The 18,977-nt window shown below is 35.4% G+C and overlaps 1 protein-coding gene across 5 annotated transcripts; it reads left to right on the top strand.

Annotated features, from left to right (window-relative positions):
* Positions 1–256: 256 nt before the first annotated feature.
* Positions 257–18,400, top strand: Zasp66 (PDZ_signaling and DUF4749 domain-containing protein Zasp66). 5 transcript variants are annotated; one of them, XM_013322535.1, is made up of 13 exons: positions 283–457; positions 835–950; positions 6,181–6,329; positions 6,720–6,812; positions 8,061–8,141; positions 8,318–8,492; positions 14,193–14,339; positions 15,096–15,143; positions 16,126–16,214; positions 16,876–16,914; positions 17,292–17,418; positions 17,636–17,701; positions 17,863–17,965. In XM_013322535.1, exons 2-13 carry the CDS (start codon positions 861–863, stop codon positions 17,947–17,949), a joined length of 1,191 nt encoding a protein of 396 aa, XP_013177989.1. In that variant the 5' UTR covers positions 283–457; positions 835–860; the 3' UTR covers positions 17,950–17,965. The 5 variants fall into 5 exon arrangements, with proteins under 5 accessions (XP_013177992.1, XP_013177989.1, XP_013177993.1 ...); XM_013322538.1 differs by lacking the exon at positions 6,720–6,812 and having other exon boundaries at positions 257–457; XM_013322539.1 differs by lacking the exons at positions 6,720–6,812; positions 8,061–8,141 and having other exon boundaries at positions 340–457.
* Positions 18,401–18,977: the final 577 nt, after the last annotated feature.

Below are 18,977 nucleotides of genomic sequence, written 5' to 3'. Positions count from 1 at the left end.
GCCTGAGAGAAAATATAAGTTACTAATTAAGCTTTTTACATTTTAATTCGTCAACATATACGTTTCTTTTACATTTTCATCCTCGACACGAAGAGCAATAATCTCTTTGGAATTAAGGCGTCGTCCGTTTAAATTAATTCAAGAGAAACATAAATAATCACGATATAAGTCTTCGTGATTATCAAAAGAGTTCGTTCTGAAAAACAAAATATCGGGAGCAATGAACCGCTTTGGCGGTGTCGGCCGTTGGGAAGGAATTATTGCGAATTTCGGTGCGGCCCAGAAACAGAGCGTGTGTAAAGGCGCGCGTGTAAATCACGAAAGCGAGCGCTGTCGAAGCGACGTCTCGCTCGAATACTCCGACGCGAAAAATAGATACTCCCAATATTCGCCGGGAATTATTCCTTACGGATAATACCAGCGCCGACGTCGACGGCGACACAACGCACGCCCTCTGGTGAGTTACTTTTTTCACTTTAACACTTTTACTATTTCACTTCTGTTTAACACGATCCCTCGTAAGTGATAATTTATTATGTGGACCTTTTCGCCAACCACCCACGTCCAGATTTTCTATGGATTGGTTGTTGAACTGTAAACATGTTTTTATTAGTTTTGCTCCACGGCCGATATCAACGTCGGAGTGTTTGCCAAAGTTTATAATATTTATTGCAGATAATGCTCGTTTTATTGGCAGAAATGAATGTGCAGTTTTCCGAGAAATGGTTTTAATGTTTTTTTTTAATAATTTTTAATTAAAAATAAATCATTGTAAAGCATAAACAATTTCATTAAAATGTTGATCATCTTATAAAAATAAACCTTTTTACGCAGCACTGAAGATATTATACGACCCAACCATGCCTATGTACCAGAGGCCAGCATTCTGGAGAGTTCCGCATCAGAGGCCGGACCCTGATGATGAACAAAGAAGTTTCGGTAGACGACGAGTAAGTTTTTTTAATTATTTTATCACCACAAAATGCCACATGTCACAAGAGTCGTTACCCGGTTTGAAATTAGACCTCAATAAATCTGTCAGCAGCATCATCGAAGAAACTGAAAGTATTTATATTCTAATTATAATACTAATCTTCGGTAATGTATGCCTTCTAATCGTCATAAACAATTGCATCTACAGAGCGATATATCATCCGTCCCCGCCCGCGCATTTCACGGCCTGCCAAATGGCTAATACCTCGCTCTGCCCTTACATTTAATTATTAATGCTCTATTTCTGTAACGTCAATGCAATATAGGTCTATGGTCAACACACAATTTTACGCACAGACCATTTAATGTTACGAAATCATGACATCTCCCATATAATCACTAGGGTCTAACATAGACAAGAATATAGAACGGGTATTACATAAATTATATTTCGATCGTTTACAAATAACTCGCGCGCGCACGACAGGATACTGCTGGAAATTCGGATGTTAATAGGTGTGCAGTTTCCGTGGTAGGAATTGGGTCGATTGCGAAGGAAGGCAGGGTTACGAGGCTAGGTCGGGGGAAGGGGGAGTGTTGGGATTTCGGGTGAAGCTAATTCTGCGCGCATAACGTCGCGTCTCGCCGTAGTGGTGGTATCGTCCGCGCATAGGGCGCGCGTGTCGCGCAGTGCACACGGCTACACGATGGGCAGACTGCACACATTCGTGGTGACCCTGAGGCGAGAGTACCGCGACATCAACTGGGGCCTGCGGCTGGTGGGCGGCGCTGACCTCGCCACCCCGCTCATCGTCACCAGGGTACGCCCTTTCTATTGACACTGGGCTTGCGTCAAAACAACAACCGGCGTAAACAATCAACTTAATATTCAACTAAACATTTTCACTTAGAAAGACTTTACGATGACCATAAGATTTCATACTTGTAAGCTTACTGGATCTGTTTAAGAAGGCTTACTAAGGGCATGTTAGTGGTTGGAGTATGTTTAGGAGAATGATTTGTTCATTTGCGAGGGTTATCCTTAGAATGAACTAAACTGATACTAAAAATTCTTTCACCGTTTTTACGGCTATGTTAACCAAGATTAACGTAGATTAGATTTTTATGGCACTGCAGGACACAAACAATTCGTTATACATTCAGCACTGTATAATTTGAACAATTGTAAAAGTTTCCATCCACCATTTATATGTAAAGGTTACGGTTAGCTTTTCAAGACTTATACCGAAGCAGCATCTAATTTGCATCCAGTCCAACGAATTTGGCATGCACTGTGCTTGACAACATTTTTTTTCAACATTTTGTGTGTTTCTCAGAAAAAGGTAGAGTTAGTAATGTCATATTCTCCTTACTTAAATTTATCTAAATATTTTATCTTAACACTAATTTTAAATCGCCAACCACAATCAATATTAGTAGAAGAAATTGTGATAAATCCCTGAAAGCTCTTATAATATTTATATGACTAAAATATAATTGGGGACAAGAATCGGTCACAGTCGTTCGACAGCTGGCGACAAAATCTCACATCGACCCATTTTATTTTAACTGCTGTTAATTTAACGTAGAATTTGATCAAAGATAGTTCATTAGTCTATAGAGATGCTCTAGAACATAAAGTTTCAAATACCGGAACACAGTTATGAAGTTGACATAGTTTTTATTCGTAAAAATCGATAGTTTTTTTTTATTTATATAAAAAATATAACTTGCTCTAGCAATTCAAACATTTTTACTTTCGTTTCAACACAAATTTTACAGATAGTAACCATAAATACAAAGATATGTCGAAGAATCAGTGAGTCAGCTAGAAGTGTCACGCGGCTGTTGTTAATTCTGGTTTATTTATAACAAAAGCCGGCTAGGCTCCTAGTCGCGTCGCTTCTAGGTCACGAATCAAAACAATAGGAAGTGTCGTTTTATTGCCGCTGCTCCTAAATTCTTTAAGCGAGATATTTTTACACTATACCTATTAACTTTTTGGTGAGGTATTCGATTTAATTTATCAAAATTATTTGTAATACTCGTGTACTGTAGTAATTGTTAGTCAACCAGAGACACTTTTCTATTTGGTAGTGCCTACAAAAGAGAAATACTGGCTGAACACAAACGAAGTTTTAAATTACAAAGGACATGCAAGGCGTTGAAAAGATGATTGAAGATCTATCTTGGTATTTTAAAAACTAAAGTAAAGACAAACGACGACCACGATAACGCATAGGGAGTTGATAAGACCCCGTGTAAAATTAATTAATAGTCTCACCGAATAAATCCTAAAATTCAAAACTATAAATCTCGCATAACATAAGTTTTGAGTATTCCTGCATTAAATAGACAGGGGACTGTTTTAATGTTTAAATAACACTCAGGAAAGTATATAATGTTAGGTTTATATCACGTGCGTTAGTAACTAAACATTCCCTCATATATTTATCTTATCTGCTCTTATATTAATTTCATATGCGTCATAAATGAAAGCTCCAACCAATGTGTAGAAGTAACCAACACACGCCTGCCATCTGGGATGTATCTATTTTTTCGATGCACTCCATGCTGACCTCAGTAGTAATAAATCTGACGATCACAGACTGTAGCCTTGAGCCCGTTTTTGCTTTTACCATAAAACTCTTTGGTAGACTGAAACGATGACTCAATTGATATTAGCGAGTTTGTTTTCATACTCGCCTAACAATTTCGATTCGCGCTTCGTAAAAACAAACAAATCCAAAGTAGCTTCTAATCTTTGATAATGAATGATTAACGCGCCATAACGATTATCACTATCAATTTTTGTTTTTCGTTTTCGAGGGAATATTAACTTTGATTTTTACATACTAAGGTTTGATGAGTTAAGGATGTTTGTGCATAATTTTTTTGTAAGCAATTTTTTCTGGTTGAAAATAGACCCGAGAAAAATCGACCTACGACGTAGCGTCGTAGCAGTTTAGTTAGTTGTACTTTTTTTTTCAGGGACAATTTTTAATACTGTATCTTTTCATCAACTGTTTCGCCAGCGAAAAGCATTAATAGATCTTAAACGACTGCGACCCAACAAGATAAAACCTTTTTCTATGCCAGAAATAAAATAAGTATATTCATATTACTGTTAATATTATTACAAAGAATGCAATTCATATGATACAAACTAAACAAAACTGTGACAGTGCCAAACTCTCGGAATGTTAAAAGGCCTGTTGAATACTATTAGCTATAAAATGTTTTTGGATAGATTTGTGAAATTCACAAACAGCGTGCAATAAATCAGCTGACCAAACGAATATACGTTAATGTCTCGATGGTTCCATTCATTATTTGATTGAAATCCACTTAATCGATTATATCCGTCATAGACTTATCTGGGGAAAGTATTTTTAACAATAGTTTTCTAGACGCTATTAGAATCTTTTTCGAGCATCACTATGCCTTAAAACGTTTGTGATTCATATCGTAACAGGCTCGTATTTTTTTTAACTTATTATACTTTAAAATGTATAATATTATTTTTTTTGTTAAGTTTTGTAAATTAGGATTTTAATGATTTTCCTCCACTCGTAATTTTCTAAAAGTATTTTCGTTGAATTCTTGCAAAGAGTAATTTTGCTACAAAAATATTGTAACAGCACATTAACGCTATGCGTAAGAGTTAGATAAGCGTGGAAGTGTGCCAGCCGTTCTCGGTGACACAGACGGTACTCATCACCGACCTCATGTGAAATCTATGGGTGTCCAAAATGACGTTCGCAAAAATACCGGCCCTCTAAAATCTAGACGTCGTTACCGTTGGACACGTGTAAATATAGGCTCACGTCCTCGCCATTGAGTCGGTGGCGTGATGGATTTGCGGCTATCGATGCGTGGATTCGACGGGTCGCGTCCGGCCGGCCGGTTGTTTTCAATAAAAATGTCAGCGGCGGTTGGCACGGAGAGCCGGTGGCCGCATTTAGACTGGCCGTACGCCAAGCTCGGTGCATAGCACACGACCAACCTCCCCTTTGCTAACGCGCAAGGTCGTCCTAGCTAATTACATGTCTGTTATCTACCCTCTATAGTATTTCATGACCACTCGACTCGCCCGCCGACCTACTAACTCTCAAAATATCCCTGAACAGAAATGCAAAGCTTTATTAACCGTCTCATGTCTTTTAACCTGGCTCAAGAACCTCGTATGTCATGGTCGAATCTAGACACGAAGGTGAGGCAGGTGACAATGACATTATGCCGTAATATATGTCTTGTAGTTCAATGGTAGAGCTAGTTCAATGCTATATGAAATTTTCTTCAACATAAATTTATGGGTTCATGGGTACAAAAATTGTAAATATAAAAATTTGTATGCGTAGAGGTATGGGTTTAAATACTAAAGTATACATTGCTTTTGTATACCAAACAACAAACCCGAAAATCATTTTAACCCAAACAAACGAAGCCAAATGTAACGCCACCTTGCCACTTTTGTATCAATAAACTCCATAAGAAGTACTTCGGTATTAGTAAACATAGCTGAAGTATTTCCAGCAGTACAAGTGAACATTAAAGCTAAATCTAAATTCAATGTTCACTTTGCTCTGTCGGCGCAAAACAGGCTTTGTCTTTGATGTTCGCACATCTGGTATCCGCAATTTATTATTGCTCAAAGTCATATTTATCTTAAGAAAAATGCAGATTAGTTTCATTACAAAAAAAAAAACAGTTGAATTACAAGTTACAATTCGCAAAAATATGGAGTGCCTATTTAAAGAATCCAACTAGTTTGTATAACCGTTACAAGCAAAATTAACACGAATAAAAGCAATATAAAAATCGCGCCAACTGTCAAATGGTGACACTTTACAAACTGGCACCTTAACACAACAGATATTGGCCACACACCAAAAATATCGGTTTTCACACACATTTTTTTTATATTGATCATTATACATTACTAAAGTTAAACACTTGATGAGCTAAAACTTTTGAAATTAATTGGCAGGTCTATGAGAATTAAAAATCTACAACCTTTGGGTGCTTTGTGGTAGTTTGTTAAAGTGCTTGCAACACTAGCTTCGCTTGGGCCGATTAATTAAACCAAGGATACATGCAGATGATAAAGCTGTCTATTACTGAAATATTTTCCATATTCGATTCATTAATTTCCGAGTTTATCTGAACCAAACGAGCATTCAAATCTTTTTTCTTTAAAGTATTAATGTCGATAACTATATTAAACAATAATGTATTAATTTCCAGGTGACGCCAGGTACACCGGCAGGAAAGGAACTAGCGCGAGGCGACATAATTGCCAAAATTGACGACTACGATGCACGCGACCTGCGCCATGAAGACGCACAGAACCTCTTCAAGAACGCGAATAACCAAATCAAATTAGTAGTGCAGAGGTAATCATTACTTCAGAGTTTTAACACCTTCATAGCATAATTCATTAAGCATATTTCATCTTCTCCCGAGCGAAAACTTTGGGTCATAATTATGATTAGTAGTGCATTTAATAAGCTAGAGATATAGTCGAACCTGGACATACAAGAGTCTAAGGGACCGCGCTATTTTTCTCATCTATAGTTTTTCGTTTATCCAAGTTCGACTGTACAAAAATTTTATAGTCGGGGTCTTTTATTTTCTATTCATATCGGTGAAATATTAATGCATACAAGACAATTCTTATGATGACAGTTGTAGGATATTCAATTCGAATGGGCAGTGAATATAATTCTTTGACTACATTCAGTGTGATTAATGGGACTTATAGAACTCGTGGTTGGTATGTTTAGAGGCAGGCCGAGTACACACTTGTGTCCGATGACACGTTATAGCAGTTTCTCGGGCCGCTCGCCCACTCCATCGTTCTATTACGAACGATTCGAGTAAGATATCGATGTTGTGGCATGTTGCATCGATGTTATATGTATGTTAATTGTTGCATAACAAGTAAATAGTAAAGATTTTAAGATATGAATTTCGAAAACTTTATAGGGCCTATAAGGTGTTCGCATAGAGGAGAAACAGATGAAGGAAAGAGTTAATTTAATAAGTGTATTAAGAATCACATTATTTCGATACTGTCGATGTAAGAAATATTTGATACGTTAAAAAAGAACACTTTTTTATTAGATATTCCATAGAAAGAAATATTATGCATGATATATGTTGTTTGCACGATACCAACATTTTAATTCTGTCACGTTCAAGTTAATGTAAAATTGCATGTTAATGTATATTAAATATAATACCTAGAAATATTAGGGCATGAAAAGTTACACTACTATTAAAAAAGCCAAGGACAGGGACATTTTTCATTTATTATTATTTAGTGTTTATTAGTATTTTCACAAAGAAAAGCACGTTTTTCAGTTTACAGACTTGTGATTATGAAAAATCTAGCAATAATAGTAGAGTTATTGTAGGTAAAAATAAAGTTTCAAAATTGAACAGATGTTTCCTGAGTACAATAAAATAAATACACAATTTTGTAAGCATCACCTTTTAATCCAGGTGTGAGAAACTTTTAACAGTAACTCAGCGCGTATATTTATTTAAACATATTGCATTAAATCATGTCAAAATGATGCAATGGAGCAATGATTAATTCAAACTTGGAATCATCGAGTGCCAAATGTTACGTACCAATTTTCATAACAAGTGCGGCCATTCACAATCAAATTAGAAATGATGTAAATGTTATTTTTAAATTTCCTAGTTCCTGTTTTTTCATATTTCTATCATAAAGTGTATTACATCATTTTTTTAGACGCACCTCCTACAATCAATCAATACACGCGTAGGATTTTCCCTCGATTTCATTGACAAGGTCTTTGGCTTATCGCCACAACAGTTATCTTTGATGTTAATAAGTCACTGCAATGATCTAATGATTAATTGGATAATACATAGCTCAAAGCGTGCATGTCTGTTTCAATGATTCTAGGGTCGATAATGATATAAACTAAGCAAGCATGAATATTCTATTCAATACATCATTTACAAGGACCTTGGTACTGTCAGCGTTCGTAAATATCTTTGTGCTTTTCATTGCGCGGAAAGTACTGTTATGTTTGTTGTCCGTGTCAACGTGACGTAATGTAGAATGTGCATTGAGCTAGCAGCATGTGTAGGGATGTGGACCGCGAGGCGCCGCGCGATGCGACATTAGCGCCACGCTCGCCGTTAGTCAACGCCGCTGCACCTCCCTTCAGGTAATACTATAAGTATTATTCATAACCCTTTTTACTTCTTTAAACCTAATACAATATGTCCGTTTAAACCTGCCAGATGTACTAAGGTATAAATTATCGAAAACGATAAATGATTCACTGGATAAACAAGTGTCTTAGCCAAAAAATTTAGTTAATTGATAAATTTTTTAACACAGGACACCTAGTCCGTTACCGTCGGCATGGCGCGGTCCGGAGTCTTTACCGCGGAGCACCCCAGTGCCTCCGTACACACAGTTCCCTGTGCAACAGGAGGGCGAGTTCCGCTCCGTCATGATGACGCCGCCTTCCAGTCGCGGCGATGACGTCATCGACGAATCTATACAGAGCCAGGTAAGAGTACTGTAAGACATCAAGTCCATCCCACAAGGTGTTCCGCGGACCCCCGGCTGTCCACATGAACCACTACGGGTATTTAATAATGCCAGGATCGTGTTAAACTAGTATTTTTTAAAGTTTGTAATTAATTGTTACTAAAAAAAGTGTGTGGGTAAAAAAATGAAATATTTATTTTAATTTAATTAAAATAATATAATGTGTGCTTTAATAACAGAAATTATTTTATTAAAATCGTAGTAAAAACGTTTCATCGCCTTTTCGTTGGTAATGAAAATGCAAAAGGAAAGGTCAGTTTTTGCGTCATATAATATTTATGGGGTATAGAACAAAAATAAGGTACACATCCTACATATTCAAGGCGAAGCTAAAGATGTGCAATACATTTTAATACATAAATGATTCATGTAATATAAAGTAGCTTATATACGTAATAATACATACGTATATTTACCAAACATGACGCAGGATGACGTAAATATTTATTTTATCCCAGCTCTCTATATATTTCCGGTCGTCTCTTTGCTTCTTACGTGCCTTTATTTAATCTGTACTCTTGCCAAAATAATCTAAATAAATCACTTCCAAAGCGGATATAACTGACGGTCTGAGTTTACATTTAATCATTGTACGAATACAATTCTGTATTTTGTATTCTGCAAACAAAAAACGAAAGTTTATATGGATGTTTACGTAACTCTAGGACGGCTGAACGGATTGATATAAAATGTGGCATGAAGGATGATTACAGCCTGGAATAGCGCATCGACTAAGTTTTTTTTATATTCCGAACCGACTGAATCGTGACTAACGGCTAGTATTAGATAATACTAATAATATAAAATGTTTGACTAAAGTAAATAATAGTATATAGGGTGTTCATAATATGCATTTACGAAAACTCATTTTGCTCAAAAACTTGAGATGAAATAGGTTAACCACTTTTAAATATAGATGAACGATTTTAGACTGGACGGATGCCAACAACTTTTTTTTTTATTTTAGCTCTATTAATTAGATCAATTGACGCTTGTGATTAAAAGGAAAAGAAACATAAAGTTTTAGCCGTGATATACCACAGTCGAAACACTTGTATAAATCTAGAATTTTCTTACGGTGGCTAAATTTACAATCTGAATCATACGACGCAATAAATATTCGTATGACTCTGTTTTATATCGGCCGTATCGATTCGTAATACCGGTGCATTTTGTCCAAACAAGATGTTGCCAACTTTAGGGCCCGAAAGTTGCCAACATAATTAAACGAAAGTATGTCTCTATTTTAATCGATATTTATATAAATAAATATGCAATAAATTTATTTAAAGTTTTTGTTACCTAATAAACGTAAGAGGAAAATTCCTACCTTATAGCGTGATTACTTCTGTAAAAAGACTTTTACAGATAAGATTTGAATATGTAACTTTACACTTTCGTGTTTTTTTGTGACTGAGTAGTCACTGTTTGCCTTGAGGAGGCATTTACAGCTTCACCGGGCTTGAGGTGGCCGAGCGCAGATGGCGCTTAGCCTGAACCTCGTTTAAGGGTAACGCTTAGCCTGAACCTCTTTTAAGAGTAAAACTTTCGTGGTATTTACCCTTATAGCATTCGCTCAAACAGATTAATCGTAGTAAGAATCCCATTTCTTACGAATTTTATTAGATTTAAATATGTTTATTTATTAGAATTGAATAATTTATCATGTCGTTTTTATCATTGTTTTTTAACTGTAATTAATTTTAACACAGCATCATAATTATTGTTGTAAATGTTTTGGTGAAGATCACTAGATGTAAAGTACTGTACTTAGTAAGCCGTCAAACTCTTGTACGAAACTGCACAGAGTCTATTCAAAAACCCTATGTAACACATGTTGTAACTGAAATATATATTTTTATACACAATTTACGATAACCAAAATAGTAATTTAATTACTGTTTTTGCTTTGGACTAGGGTTATTCTGGTGCAAATTTTTCAGTTTATGATGTTACGTCTAAATAAAATAATAAATAGCCTTTGTGTGCGTAGTTATTTAGTGAAATGTACGATTTTTTTCTGGCAGCCAAATGTTGAATTAATAAATTACAATAAATTCTCCCCTCGTGTGAGACAAGGCTGCTCCGCTGATCTAGGCTGTCGCCCACGTCGCCGGCTGCCTCTCCCGTCATATTTCCAAAATAGATTTTGTACCGTAGTGTTTACTGGCGAGTTGGCTGGAGTCACAGTCCGCGATAGAGCTCAGTTCGAAACGACCGCGCTACCGAGTGCCAATAACATGGCTGTTAACCCCAATTTCTTCCCCAACGGGTACCAGGACCCCATGCATCCCGAAGAAGAAGTGGTCACAAACTGGGTTCGCTTCTCTGCTGTATTCTACCTTCAGCGTGATTTGTGATGATTAACATACTAACGTGCTTAAGTGGCCAATGGATTCGCACAATCTAATTCCAGAACATTTGGAGTTCGCGTATTGTATAACATATTAGTAATATCATTTACTACACACATTTACTAAAGTTTTCATTGATCTCGATCCTAATCATCTTTATTTCGCAATACAGATCATTTATTTTATACCTTTATCCTGTCATTTTTATGTTAATTGGAAACTTCTATAAGTTTACATCAACATATATTTTGAGTTTCCATAATGTTTAGTTATATTAGGAAAATAGTATAACGGTAAATAGCACTTTAATGGCATTTATCAAATTCCAAAGTCTATTTAAACTAGTAACATAAAATAATTCTATACAGTGTCTGCAGTCTCAAAAACGGATTTTGTTTTGTTAATGGATGTCATACTTATATGAATAGTAACAACTGTTTTTATAAAAAATATTGAATTCTAGAACTTTCCTAAAAATTATTAGTAGTAATCCTGATTTATAAACTAACAAAGCTTTACCAAATTAAGCCAAAAATATGCCTGTCTTATAAATGATAAGAAACTTTAAAGACGGTACGGAGGAGCATGTTTCTATTATCATTTTTGCTGAAAAAATTTAGTTTTAGCTTTATTCATATACCAGGTTTTGCCCACAACTTCCTACGCGCAAAATAAGAAATTAAATTTAATAAATAGCCTATACGTTATTTTAGATAGTAGTCTATTCCTATGACAAATTTCATCCAGATGCATTAATCCATTTTAGAATTACCATCCATCTAAACTTTCGTATTATGCTATTAGTAAGATTCTGTTATTATTGCTATGTCGTCTTGTAGATTTATTAGATTAAATTATTCAAGACATATTTTTATTGCACAACTTTGTTATAAGTTATATTTTTTGTTGTTTGCTTTGGTTAATAATAAAATCATTGAATACAAATTTTCGAACTAACTACGTAAACAAAATCTCGGGAACAGGCTAGTGAAGTATAAAATTCCCAGCAGTGGGCGCTATTTTAGCGTCAATGTCACGACGTCGCCTCGTGGTCGTCGCCTTCATACATTCTTATGACGTAGTATTAAGATCATCGGAATCTTTTCTCCGTAATTCGTTAAGATTTTTGCCATCTTCAACTCTATAGTTATACCCTTTATTTACCTTATGACGTGTTGATGTTCTAAAATTGACGGACACCATCGAAATCATATCTTGTTATATTTTGCTCTACTCCGAATAATCAAAATGAAACTGGAACATCAAATATATTATCAAGGTATCCTATTTCTCTTTATATTACAAATATTTTATACTTATAATTTACAAACGATCTCTAATGTTAACATAAAGGATATTTTTACACATGGCCTGGCGCCAAACAAATCATATGCTTAACATCTAATCTGTAATTCCTAATGCTTTTAACATAAAGTCACGATGATCACTTCAATATATATAAGAGCAACACTTACTTTGTTACATTCTTCTCGTGGAAACCATTAATCGATCATGCGATCGCTGTCGCAAAAGGACAAGAAAGGCTTCCCATTTAAAAGTGTTTTGCATTTATAACTTTGATTCTTTAAGAGTTTTAAAGAACACTAAAACTTCAGATGATCGATGAGATATTTCGTCAAAAGAATTCATAACAAACCAATAGTTATTTTACAATTCTCATGATTCAATCGTAGTAATGATCATTGCTGATTGAAGAAAGTTAATGTGTTATGTTAAGTATAAAAAAAGCAATATCAAAAATTTCCTATCGAACAAAATGAAGCACGTTGCGTCAGTGACTAAAGTTGCGTCTTTGTAAACAAGACGGAAATAAACGTCAAAGCCGCGCCACTGGCACAATTACACCGTGTAGGCCTTGCTACGCCGCCGTCTCGTTAATGCAACGAAAATAAAACTATATTAAAACTTTACTGTCCATTCTTATGAGAAAACCGCTAAAACTTTAGCCAAGCTACATCATGGAAAATTACTAAACTTAAAACTAACGTTTTTAGGTTCGCTAATAAATGTGTCGTGTGTAATAAATGGAGCGTTGGTGGCTCAGTGGTCTAGCACTTGACTTGCAATCTGCAGATCCTGGTGTCGAATCCCGCCATATACCAATGTGTTTTTCGATTTACATATATACATTTATCAGACGTTCTTACGGTGAAGGAAAACATCGTGATGCTACCTGCACATATCTGAGAAGAAATTTAAAGAAATGCGCGTGAAGTCAACCAATCCGCACTGGGCCTGCGTGGTTGACTATGGCCTAGTCACCCCTAACTTAGGGTAGGCTCCGAGCCCCCCAGTGAGGACGTATAATGAGCTGATGATGAATAAATGTGTACAATCTAGAATATGAGGCAATGTTAAGAGGGAAAGGACGTTGTTAATTTATCTTAACTATAAATGTAATAAAATTTTATTTAAATATGTTATAGGAGTATGTGTCTTTACAATAATGCAGACATGGTTAAGAATAGATAATTCTCCGCAAAATCATTAACAGAAATGCGAACCCGCGCAAGATTTAACACCTACCAGTTTATAGTGAGCGTCGTGCTTATTAACATTATAAATATTAATTTACTTTTTAGACACAATTTATTAATGAGTGACCGCGACCCATATAAAATCGCGTAATCACAGAAATGTAACGAAATTGTGCCAGCAATAATAACCCACATGAACCAACCTCGGCGTTATTTATAGAGCGCCCGAGACGGCTGTTTGAATGATTGAACATACATTGCTAGTGCTACCAATAGACGTGCTAACATCAATCAATGTTATATTTGCTTTTATGTGTTGGTAGAATAAAATTAAAACTTTCGAGAAAAAACCCTTTCTTGCATATGACCTTCACAATCTTTTGGTCCCAATACCATAGAAGACAAATTTCGGCATATAAAGTGGTGGAATTGTAGTCAAAAATAGTACTAATAATTTTAGTGGCACAGATATGCTTGAATAAACTGCAATAGAAATTGAAGTAATATTTTTTCGATTTAAAAAAACAAACAATTTTGGCAATTTTTGTGCTTGAAATATGTTATCCTATGTTCAATTTAATACTCATTCTTTTCTGAATTATGTTGTAAATATCGTATGTTTTCTTTTGATGTTTATTAGCTTTACTGGAGAAATTCAACATGAATTTTCATTCGATTCGATTCTTATTTCTAAATTTTTTTTGTTCAAACAAATCAAAAGCAATTTGGCATCATATTATTCCTGTATCGTCCTTAATTTCTAGTCCTGTTTATAATCTAACTGAGTATTTGTTCGTGTAATTGCAGCCGTACCGTACAACGCCACTGGTACTGCCCGGCGCGAAGGTGCGTCGCGAGCCTGGCCCCACTGAGAGCTACCTGCGGCATCATCCCAACCCCGCAATGCGCGCTCCGCCGCACCACGACTACCGCGACACACTCATGAAGCAGAAGGTAATGTACCAACACAACTCTGACAGCTCGAGATTTTACACGGGACACTGCGTACTATACAATCTTATGGGCGTGACTTAAATAAAAAGGGGCGGGGCACAAGCCTGCGTGCGCTGTCCTAGGCTGACATCAGCTCATGTCTGCAAGTGAAGAGAAGCGCAACAAAGCCGCCACAATTTATCAATATTGTAGTAAACTTTTAAACTATTATTAGTATTATTTCTATACTCAATGATTGTACAAAGAAGCTATTACACTGGCCACAAGCAATTGCTACAATATATTGCACGTATTTTACACACACATACACATAGATTTCACACACTTAACCATCACATAAATGCGTATATTAGAATACTAAATGCTTTTAGACATACATTTAAGCATGTGAACATTACTGATAGTTACCAATAGTTGGCTGAAATTAATTTAATAAATTATTATAGATTAATCCAACCATCTTAAAATCAGCCCTTTCAAATCAAATGTCTAGTAAACCATAGTTTCGTCAAATCTTTGAATACGAAAAAGTATTAGTATTTTACAAAACCGAAAATTTTTTTTGTACTAAATATTCAATTAATATTGTGGATTCACACAAAACAATAAAGACATGATTGGCACAAAACACAACATTGGCAAATACATTTTTATTCATAAAAAAACAAACCCGTCTATTTTTTTTTTTAATGATGAGATAGAGATGACGTAGGACATGGTTGTGTTGACATTTGGCTATTTCTGTAACAAACTCAGGTGGCGGAGTCGGTGCTGCAGCGAGTGGTGGGCGAAGAGGGCAATAAGGTGGTTCACTAACGTGTGACGTCACCGGCTTCACCCATTCTAACATGACGTCATCACATTCTCACATATCTCTAAACTTCTGATACGAAGCCGATTCTTTCTTAACAAAGATACGTTGCAATTCCCTTTTGTACGTCACATTTCAGAATGAAAACAGTTGTCAAAAAACATGGTATCTTATGACAAAATTGTAAATATAATTTACACTTTATGACTTTCTTATATATAAAATTCTCGTGTCACAATTTTCGTTCCCATACTCCTCCGAAACGGGTTGACAGATTCTCATGAAATTTTGTGAGCATATTGAGTAGGTCTGAGAATCGGACATCTATTTTACTTCCGCGCGGACAGAGTCGCGGGCTACAGCTAATTTTTTTTATAATTTTTAATGCAATTGTATTTTGGTTAAATTTTAAGTTAATTCCGTTGCAACGTATCTTTAAGTCCATGTATGCATTCGCGTGTCTATAGTCATTGTTGTGTAGCTTCAGTATTCATTGTATAGTTGCATTGTCATACGTCATTATTTTAAAGAACTGATTATATTATGTTAACAAAATATTTTTTTCAAACGAGAAAAATGTCTGAAAAGAACTGGATAGTATCAAATTTACTCTATGGTTAACACGTTAGCTGCCATGTCGGACTGAGTCCGACAAGCTAATATTTCAATTAGGCCGTGTCGGACTATGTGTCCGACAAGCCATACTTCCATTCAACACCTCGCTGTAGCTTTTAATCAAATTGTTGTATACAGCGTGACCCGCAAGGGCCCATTCAAATGGTTTTGGACAAAAATAAAAAATAAATCTTTAAAAAAATAATTCTGGCAGCTAACGTATTAACAATCTTATGTTTCTTGATTTTTTTATATTATTTTTTTCTGTTAAATTTACATTAAAATGACTACATTTTTGTTATTGTCATCTGGGTTATTAATACTTATTTTGGTATACTGAAGTAATAATTATCTTTTCAGTTTGTGCACAAGCAATTCAATTCGCCCATCAATCTATATTCGGAACAAAACATCGCCAACTCGATCCGACAACAAACAACGCCCTTGCCGTAAGTTAATATATTATTATTTTTAATTCAAAACACTATAAAATTAGTTGCCTTTTAATAATTATATTAGTATAAATTATGTTCTTTACTTAAAGTGAAAATTCATAGTTCAATTTTCAATGCTAAATCAAATATTACGTAACAGTTGGACGAAGTTCACTTTAGTAATTTCAAGAGCATGGATATGTGCCAAATGATTTGGTACAAAATATGCGAAGATTCACAGATCTCTTGTGTAACGACCTTGTGGTCTAGGGTATGCTGGTTCGAATCCCAGGCGAAATACAAATATAAACACTTTAAAACAAATATTATATTGTTTGGTTTGATCTGTTCATAATGGTGACAGAACTTTCTGGAATATGACTTCTGAGATTTCATCTAGATGTGCTAATATCGATAAATTATTTCTTCAAAGTTATTTAAGGGATTTTTTTTAATGTACATAAAAACCTGCAAATAGCTTGTTGCAATCGTGTTCTAGTTACGTGTTGAGTTAGATATTAAAAGATTGTTAATAACATATAATAGCTAAAATAATTTAGATTATTGTTATTAATACTGAAATGTGTGCAAATGTCAAATCTAATAAAAATGGTTTAAATTTGAATATGATATTTGTTAGTTTTGTGTATTAATAGAGTATTTTCTGCTCACTTAGCTCTAACGGCCATTACGGGCGGCCGAACGTTGTCAAGAGGCAAGTGTTTTACTAGAAACACCGAAAGTCGACGACCATCTCTCATGACGCATTAATGCTTCTTTTATTTTATTTATTTTGCTATCTATCTTTATCTCTTCGATTTCAAAGCGACCGCATCTCGCATGGTGACAACGTCGACACGTCGCCAAGAAGTGTCGAAATCCATCGAGCACTTCATTACTCTCACGTATTAGTAGTTTATGTTATTAAAATTAGTGAATTATAAGATTAATATAACGTCCTATCCTATCTAACGCGTACGTACTAACCGCTCCGTGCGCTAGACGAGGAGTGTAATTATTTTCTTTGTATTCGTTGCGCCCGCTAACCGACTACCGCGACTAAACGCTAACCCGCACGCGTCGCGTGAGCAGCCACAAGCCCACCGTGCAATACGACCCCGCCGCCTCCGACACCTACCGCGCGCTGCACGACTCCGAGCCCGCGCAACAACACTCCGCGCCCCCCGCCGCCAAGGTCTTCACCGCGCCTCACAACAAGGTAACTTCATAACGCTTGCTTCTTCTTTTTTATGTATACGTCACATTTGACGCTTCGTCAAAAGGTTGTTGGATTTTGATGAAATAAGAGTATAATTTTTTTTTAAATTCGCAACAGAATCCATCACATTATGAAGCTAAAATTGGTAGATGACAAATGTGGTCTAATAAATAAGCCCACCTGTATATTCTTGATACAAGTAAAATTTACTCAACAGAGGCCGACACCCGCTCCGAAAGCCAAGCAAAGTGAGGCGAATTCGAAAACAAAACAAACGACCTTCGTAAGTTATTCTATTTAAATGTTTCTATCTCTTTCTAATATCGTTCTTAGTGCTATTCTAGCAAATAAAATTATTAATGATATACATTTGATACTGTCTACTACAAATTTCATTACCGCATTAAACGTAACATATTCCTGCATATGCATACTTTGTTCCAGGTGAACTCTTTACACGAGGAGCACATCCAGCAGTCAAACTCGTTCAAGAGGCTCATGTACAACGTGCTCGGAGACACCGAGCTCTAAGCGACACGTCCAGATCAGTTAAACATTGCCATATCAAAATACCAAATTTACCACAAAAAAAATATTTTGTTTTTTTGATGATCTTTTCTATCCATCATATTTAACTGATTTAAAATGTAAGAAATGGTTAGATGGCGCTACGTATTTAGATATTTTATCGACTTGTAACGAAACAAAGACTAACAATTAATGTAGAGGGCGCTGACGTCGCCCTAACGGTGTGTAATTTCGGTGGATTTTATTAATTCTAATACTCGAGTATTAGTTATATACAATTTTATTTAAGTAGACATGTAACTTGTAAGTGTTGATCTTCTGTTTGTACAGAAATATAATTTATGTCTAACATAAGAGTTGAGTGTACAGTCTAGTCACGTCGACCCGAGCTCTGGTCGCAGCGCGCGTCTTTGATGTATTCGAAATATATTAAATAAATTATTTATTTTATCTACGCAGCTGTTTTATTTAAAACTCGAAAAAAAAAACAACCGTAATTCTCAAAATAACTATATATTTTACCTGGAATTAACAAATTTACATAACAAAATAAAATACAGTCTTACAAATTTCATGAATGATAAGTACAGAGATCCAAAAGTGAAAAACAAATTTTGAGCAACATAAAAGAAAAGAAAAAGAGGCTTAACAAATTATATCACAATATACAGACACATGCGCCGTATGACGGACGCTTTATCACACGATTAAATGATTTATGAAAACTTGATACAGATTATAAAATACATTTGGATTAAATTAAGGCACTACCTAACGCATATAAACAAATGCTACAAAATACTCTTTCAAACGCAATCGACTGAAGGAATAAACCGTTTACAGTTATTACGAACGACTTACGACATCGATTTATTTACAAGTATTGTATGAATCAGGCGCAACTGTGATATGTAAAGGATAATATAAGTACGCAAAGTGCCAGAAAACACATGCAGTTAACGAAAACATCAATCAGCACCCGATTACAATAACTTACGCTACACTTAATATGACATTTACAAGACTTCAGC

This window comes from Papilio xuthus, unplaced genomic scaffold (assembly GCF_000836235.2).
Source record: "Papilio xuthus unplaced genomic scaffold, Pxut_1.1 DF825928.1, whole genome shotgun sequence".
NCBI lineage: Eukaryota > Metazoa > Arthropoda > Insecta > Lepidoptera > Papilionidae > Papilio > Papilio xuthus.
The sequence above is the reverse complement of the archived record's forward strand: the minus strand, read 5'-3'. Positions and strand labels throughout refer to the sequence as shown.